Source organism: Schistocerca nitens, chromosome 2 (assembly GCF_023898315.1).
Source record: "Schistocerca nitens isolate TAMUIC-IGC-003100 chromosome 2, iqSchNite1.1, whole genome shotgun sequence".
NCBI classification, from domain to species: domain Eukaryota; kingdom Metazoa; phylum Arthropoda; class Insecta; order Orthoptera; family Acrididae; genus Schistocerca; species Schistocerca nitens.
This window is the reverse complement of record NC_064615.1, coordinates 628405588-628413500: the sequence shown is the minus strand read 5'-3', so window position 1 is coordinate 628413500 and position 7913 is coordinate 628405588. Positions and strand designations below refer to the sequence as shown.

Sequence of the window (7913 nt, the reverse complement as noted above, 5' to 3'; positions counted from 1 at the left end):
GGGTGAATACCGGGCTGGTCCCCACGTTTCGCCTCAGTTACATGCGATACACAGACATTTGACACACGTCCACACTATTTCACGATTTACACTAGACGCAGACAGTTGGGGTACACTGATTCCGTCCTGGGAGGTACGAGGTGGCAGCAGGAACGGCATCCGACCATCCCTAAAACTCACATTGCCAAATCCGTTGTAACCACGCCGACCCTGCGATCGCTGTGGGACTATGGCGTACGCAAAATAAAGAAAGAAAGAAAGCTGGCTGACATTAAGGCGGTCATCAATATGCCTCATTACGTTTGACTTCACAATACGTTCTATGATTTGACAACACAGGGACGTCAATGCTGCTGATCAGTAGTTTAATAAATTAATTCTGCTACCCGCCTTGCAGACGGGTATCACGTGCATTCCATTTCAGTCAATGGACACAGTGTTTCGTATAGGATATCTATGGTATGTTATGATTAAGCAGGGACTTGACTCATAAAACGCTGAAAATTCTGTACGTCATTATGCTGTGATCATTTTCACAATCCTCTACCGTTTTTCTCAGGAATTTTATATTATTAAAACTCTTCAGTGCTAACGTTTTGTTGCGAGTTCAGTGCTTTACGTCACAAAACAAAATGGCTTAGAAACAACAAATGACGTATCATCTCTTATATTGAGCGTAAAATCCGAATCGTGAGGCTACGTCATATTCGTCTTCAAATTTCTTCAATGCTGGACGTTTTCATCCCTCTTCTCAAATCTTCTTTAGGATTTCAGCAGAGTGATCTAAAATGCCTAGCAAAGAAGAAATTTGAGGACCAATATGACGTGGCCTGACGACTCGGATGTTGTCGTGAGTCCCATCGGCCGGAAAAGACTGCAGACTTATATATAACATACACTTAAAAAAAACTGCAATTTCCGGAAAAGTGAATAGGCTAGTAGTAGGACTGGACTGTCTTTGATCAATTTGCCGCCTCTTTGTTGGTGAGCGGCGGAAGTTGAAGTATCTCGTTTGCTGCTTGCTAGCTGGTACAGCAGCCAACATCTGTGAGTATCTAATTCGCCCATCTTGCATAGTTGCCTGCCAGACGTAGAAGTACCGAGCATTGTTGTTTGAGTGCGGCTCTGATTTTTCTTCTAAGGACGGCTTATTTATTCGAGAGATATCACAAACTGAGCAAGTCATTGGTAAGATGGTCCACCTCTGCCTATTATCAAAACATTTATTCGACTTGGCATTGATTAACAGAGTTGTTGGAGGTCCTCTTGAGGGATATCGTACCAAATTCTGCCCAAGCTTATTAAAACTGCAAAATGGTTGAGGCGCCCTGCCCATAAACCTCTTAACGTTCTCGACTGGAGAGAGACCGGCGAACTTCTTGGCCAAGATAAGGTCTGACGAGCACGAGACAAGCTGTATAAAATCTCGCCATGTGAGGGTAGGCACTATCATGCTGAAACGTAAACCCAGGGTGGCTTGCCATGAAGGGCAACAAACCAGGGCGTAGAATATCGTCGATGTACCGCTGGATGTAAGGGTGCTGCGGATGGATAGTGTTATGAAATGAAGTGGTGCCCTAGACCATCACTCCTGGCTGTCGGTCCGTATGAGGGTGACAGTCAGTTTGGTAATCCACTGCTATCGGTGGCGTCTCACCTTCGGCCTGGAATCTCACTAATTGGTATATTCAGCGCAGAGTCCCGCTTCGAACTGAGCACAAATGATCAACGAATATTTCTGATATTGGAATCGTTTGTTTGTCTATAAATGTACATCACATCTACCGATTTCCGTCCCATTCAAATAATAACCTCGTTTTCTTCTTTTTTTCCCTTCTTTGTTATATGTGTGTGCTGCTGTGTAATGCTATATTACTTATCAGCTCATGCGAATTCGTTAACTTTTTCCCAGAAAGTGTTGAAGCTTTGTTAAGTTAGTACTTCAATTCTCACGTTCATACAAAACTGAATGTTGAGAGAATACTTCCTTTTTCTATTCAAGGTGTCGGCGACACCCTTGTTTTTTAACGTGATCCAAGATGCCGTCGAGCACATAAAAGACGAAGCCCAAGAGATTGCCACCAACATCAACCAGGGCATACAGGATGCAATTAATCAGGTCAGCAACAGCAGCAGTGAAGCCGCAGCCAACACCACCGCTTCTGGTGACGACAGCAGCGCTGCAGTGAGTAGCCACCTCTCAAGCCTGCCTCTTAGCACATAAGAAATTATTCCACACGTTGCTAACATACAGTATATATTCTTTATAAGCGAATTTTGCGCTTTGTAATTAGCTGGTCTATTCGGTCTATTTACCAAAGTATTTATGGCCACTAATGCCACAATAACGAGTTTTCTGTAACGAAATGACAAATAACCACAGGCTCCACGGTAGCTGTTAGTTCTTTGGCTGAGAGATAGCTTTCCAGCTGTAGAACGATATTTATTCCACATCTACTTAAACCCTCTGCAAACCGATGTTAATGCTTGACAAAGTATACTTAGCATTGTACCATATACCCAGGGTTTCTTCCCATTCCAATCGCGTATGGAGTACGAGAAGCACTACTGCTTAACGGCCTCTGTGCATACTACAATCAATCTAACCATGTCTTCGTGGTCCCTTTGGCAGTAGTGCCTATCGGTTTCATCTCTAGGTTTTTCGGTTGACATTGGACCTTGCAATTTCGTAAAAGGAATTTTGCGGGATAATCGACAATTCAGGTGTTCCAGTAATTTAGTGACGCGCTCCCGTAATTCAAACGAACGTGTAGCTATTTTATATTTGTTTGGTGTACGGTTAAAAAAACATCAGTTCAGGTTGGATATATTTCTACAAACAGTACATATATAAAAATTGTCACACGAATGAACAAACAAATTAATAATTTTAATAATTAATTATTTTTTATACTTCCCGACTTGTTACTCTTTAATATTAGGCATTTAATTAGTCTATCATTGTTAAGTCGGTCAGGTGTCTCTTTCATCTAATGAGGAATACTCAACAAAATACTTGTAACACGAAATCAGCATTAGGTGTTGGTAAACGAGACCGACAGAAGACACAGGATAAGACTGGTGATAGGTTTGGACACCATCAAGTTTTACTAAACCTAACATGTAAGGTCAAATGCCGTATGCGGAATTTTTCTGACGTACAGCACATTGTCGTCAGTTAGTGAAACGTCGGAGCAATTGTCCTATGCCAGTAGATCCTATCTATTGACGGATGCTGCGTTTCGTTACGATGTGACTGAGGTGTAACTAACATGCAAACACACCTCAAGAAGCCAAATTGCCTTTCGAAACAAATAACAGAGAATTATCGAGACAGCTCGACATTTTCAGTACATGTAGCATTGATTCATTGGTGTTCACTCCATTTGCACTCAACAGAGATAATCAGGAGAGAAGTATATGGACCCTTTTGGAGTATTTTGGTACATATCAGAACAGTTTCAGTAGCCTCGTTATATCATGCTATCGTATAAATACCATTGTACTAGTGTAGTAATACCAGTGTTGACACCGTACCTGAATGCAAAATGCGATTGTTTGATCGCTCCTGTACAAATACTGTGTTTCACTGCCTCACTTCGGCTAGACCTGTCGTCATTATGCTACAGTGGTAGTTGTGCCTGGTAGAATTATATCATGAACCTACTGATTCTGTTTTGGTAAGTGCTAAAGTATTCCACAATATCCCAGGCACTGTTACATGTCAAAAGAACACAAGCGGTAGTGAAAATGATAGAATGTTAACGTGCAGCTGAGATGTTGATTTACGTATTCCAAAAAATATCAACATCCATTACTGTATACATGTTGTTCAAATGGTTCAAATGGTTCAAATGGCTCTGAGCACTATGGGACTCAACTGCTGTGGTCATGAGTCCCCTAGAACTTAGAACTACTTAAACCTAACTAACCTAAGGACATCACACACATCCATGTCCGAGGCAGGATTCGAACCTGCGACCGTAGCAGTCGCACGGTTCCGGACTGCGCGCCTAGAACCACGAGACCACCGCGGCCGGCTATACATGTTGTAACTGTATGCATGGAAGAGGCAGGGTCTCCACACTGTGTAGCGTTCCTGTGTGTACATTAGCATACATCCGGGGGACATCACTTCCTCTGCTTCCAGCAATCTTGTCTGTCAGGACAGGGAGGAAACCACGTGGACGGCAAATCACGAACCAGAGCTCATATAGCTCTGCTGAGCGGTTTGGTTTCAAATGCGCCGTTCAAGAACAGTACACTTGAATTAAAACAGTGTAAGACAGGATGTGGTCTTTTGTCCCCACTGTTCAATCTATACATCTAAGAAGCAATGTAGGAAATTAAAGAAAGGACCTACAGAGGAATTAAAATTTAGGGTGCAAGGATATCAATGACAAGATTAGCATAACATTGGTCCCCTCAATTAAAGTGAAGAATTGGAGGACATATTGAATGGAATGAATACCACAATGAGTACAGAGTATTGATTGTAGTAAACCGAAGAAATACCAAAGTAATGACGAGTAGCAAAAATGTGATTAGTAATAAACTTAGCATCACAATTGATGATCACGAAGTAGATGAAGTTAAGGAATTCTCCTACCTTGGAAGCAAAATAACATATGACGGATGAAGAGAGGAGCAGAGGGGAAGAAGCCATTGCTACCAAAGGAAAATCTGCTAGTATGAAACATTGACCTTAATCTGAGGAAGAAATTTCTGGTAATAAACGTTTCGATCACAGCACTGTATGGCAGTGAGTCATGGACAATTGTAAAACTGGAAGGCAAGAGTATCGAAGCATCTGAGATGTGGTACTGCAGAAGGATATTGAAAAACGAGGAATGACAAGTTGCTCTGTAGAACTAGAAAAGAAAGGAATGTAGAAAACACTGACTAGATGAAATAACAGGGTGACAGGATACGTTTTCAGACATCAGGGAATAGCTCTCATGTACTAAAGTGAGCTGTAAAGGATAACAACTGTACGTGAGGTGTAGATTGTAATACAGATAACATGTGCTAGAGGACCTAGAGTGCAAATGCTACTCTAAGATCAAGGGTTAGCACAACAGAGGAATTCATCGAGGTCGAATCGAACCAGTCACAAGACAGAGGACTTCAAGGAAAAAATAGTACGCCACTTTGTAAATGAGAAGTCATTTTACGTAGTAATTAATTTTTGACCACCACGCTGGAAGCTCTTGAGCTGGTGGTGATTAAGTTGTATTACTCGATGCAGAAAATAATTTCTAATAATGAAACTGACTATGTTTAAAAATATACATGTGAGTGTGACATTTGCAGTCATTGTGGCATGTTATAGGTATCAGCAGACAGCGAAACTGAGGAGGACACATCTGACTCCGCATCTGACTCTGCATCTGACTCCGCATCTGACTCTGCATCTGACTCCACATCTGACTCCACATCCGACTCTGCATCTGACTCCACATCCGACTCTGCATCTGACTCCGAATCTGACTCCACATCTGACTCCAGCTCCTCATAAGGAGTCTGGCTGGAGAGTGAAAGTGAGATTGAGAGCCTCTGAACCTAAGGAGGTTCGCCTGACAACATCTGTACCTGTGTTCATGGCATTGCTCTGAAATTTCTCCGATTGACTCTTAATAAAATGACATTGATCATTTAATTCCTTACAATAACAGTGCCAAATTTTAGAAATAAACATCTCTGACTCGCATGTGTAGTGTTTTTGCTGTCCATATTGAAACTAACCCCTGTTAACCTTCTGTATGGTGCATCTGCAGCTTTATTAAGGAAACTTTTGTCTCCATACTGACAGATCTTGCGTGAGACATAATGTTTTACGTATTTTAAGATCGCAGTTGTCACGAGCTCATCTTGGGAAGTAAATCGTCTGGTGAAGTAAATCGGTTGGTCTTTTTCAAAAAAAGCATTCCAAGAAGCTGAATGACATTTGAAACACCTCTATATAGCTCTTGAAATTCTTCTTTACTGTACTTCAGTAAGGTAAACAAATTAAGAATGTTGGAAAAAGACATAATGTTTACAGATTTCTCAAAAATGTCCCAGCCATAGAGACATATCAACGTGAAGTTGATACCGTGGTATTTTTCTCATGTCTACTATCGGCCTTTACTACCAACATGACATAAAACTGCAGCTATTTTCTGATAAGATGTGCTGCTGCTGACTAGTCGCACTGAAGAGAAATCAGAAACAAAGTCCACATAAAGGCCGCAAAACAGCCACTGTATGAGCGCCAGGAAGGTGTTCTTGTAGCTCCAAAGTGACAGGTACTATCGTGCTCAAGACTATCCGAACGACCTGATATGCATGCAGCCCAAATAATGCAACTTTCTTCTAGGTCCTCTAATTACTTTTGACTACAGTCGTTTGTGTACACAAAATGGAGTCAAGTGACCACTATAGAGCATTGCTCTGAATGGCAATGACTCTAGATGTAAACAAACACCACAATACTACAAATATCAGGAAACGACTTACTAGAGATGAGGCAGTCCTTAATGGTTGTAAACTCAGAGTTATTACAACATTTCTAATATGTACATTTCTAATATGTAACAACTCTCTTTAGTAACTAATGACCATAACTGTGCCACACAAATCATTCTGTAATTATGACTCAGAACTATTTTTTTTTTCTGCATGCGAATAAATAATTTGTCTAAGTACCTGAACTCCGAAAATTCTAAGATAATTCGAAGTATTTTTTATCTCTAAAAGTCTTTCCAACCAGCCTTTAATTACTGTTCACATTGTGAGTGGACTTCTATATACTGGTTCATGAATAATCAGGTAGAAAAACCCTGTGAACAGCGTCAAGTGCCCATCAACAAAGTATCAAGATGTACATGCACGCACTAGGTGTTAGGAGTGTAAGTACCGACACTTTTATTGGCGACTGAACCACATTACATCATCTACTTGATTTGGAAACTGATAATTATAGCTATTAGGAGTAGTATGTTTCTAAGTTGGCTAGTCCCTCCAAGTACATGTGGTAAGAGCAAGACAAGTTGAAGTGCGGATGCAAAACAGTTAGCCTGTACTGGCAGGTGTAGTCCACTGAGTGTTGCAGTTACGACCATGGAGAAAACGTCTTGCAGTAAACTGTGTGACATGTTTGGAGGAAAACTGTTAGAGGAAAAACACAGAGGAAAAACAACACACTGAAATGGGTACATATTAAGGCACCAATGATTATAACATCTGCACTTATACCAGTAACACTGACGTGGCCAGTCAATACGTAATAACAATTTTAGAAATAAGGCCAACGGAATGTGGAACGGCTAGGCAAGCTTCAGAGAATACATCTTCCACCCTTTAGTTTACACTTTTTATTTAAACCAGAAAATAAATTTTTAATAAGAAAACATTTCCAGTGTTTTGATAAATATAACAACGGGTCTCAAAGAATTTAAATAAAAAACATGTAGCCTAGCTATAGGCTGAAGTCCTTGAGACTGATTTACAGATGTCTAATTCTTAAAGGAAGCTTTAACGACGTAAGAGAGAGAAACAATTTAAGAGACTCCCTAAAAATATGGTTTCAAATCCTTTAAAACTCCCAATGAGTTTCAAATGTCTAGCGATAAACAAGCAACAGGAATTTTGTTTGAAGAAAGGTATTAACAATTTAAGAAAAAGAATTATTTAAGAGACACACCCAATGTGTTTTCTAGGCAAGCTTCTAGTTATGTTTAATTACTTTAAAACATTAAAGTCTCAGTGGTTACACCACAGTTAATAAATTCTTACAACATCTTTCAGTTAAACAAACGGAAAATTCTTAAGATATTAATCATTTAAAACACATCCCTTTGAGAAACATCTCCATACCGTACTTCCAAGGCAACCTTCCAATTATGTATAATTGCTTTAAAATATTAGAGTCT

General features: G+C 40.3%; 1 protein-coding gene across 1 annotated transcript; it reads left to right on the top strand.

The window, feature by feature from the left end:
- The first annotated feature begins 1982 nt into the window (after positions 1 to 1982).
- On the top strand, positions 1983 to 5654 carry LOC126234525 (uncharacterized). The gene is made up of 2 exons (XM_049943220.1): positions 1983 to 2185; positions 5333 to 5654. Exons 1-2 carry the CDS (start codon positions 2106 to 2108, stop codon positions 5613 to 5615), a joined length of 363 nt encoding a protein of 120 aa, XP_049799177.1. The 5' UTR covers positions 1983 to 2105; the 3' UTR covers positions 5616 to 5654.
- Positions 5655 to 7913: the final 2259 nt, after the last annotated feature.

What these genes read in the sequence shown, in the direction of transcription:
- LOC126234525 (XM_049943220.1), top strand. Translation starts at nt 2,106, where the DNA reads ATGCAATTAATCAGGTCAGCAACAGCAGCAGTGAAGCCGCAGCCAACA. An exon ending in GTGACGACAGCAGCGCTGCA is followed by an intron (nt 2,186 to 5,332) that starts GTGAGTAGCCAC and finishes GGCATGTTATAG; the next exon opens with GTATCAGCAGACAGCGAAAC.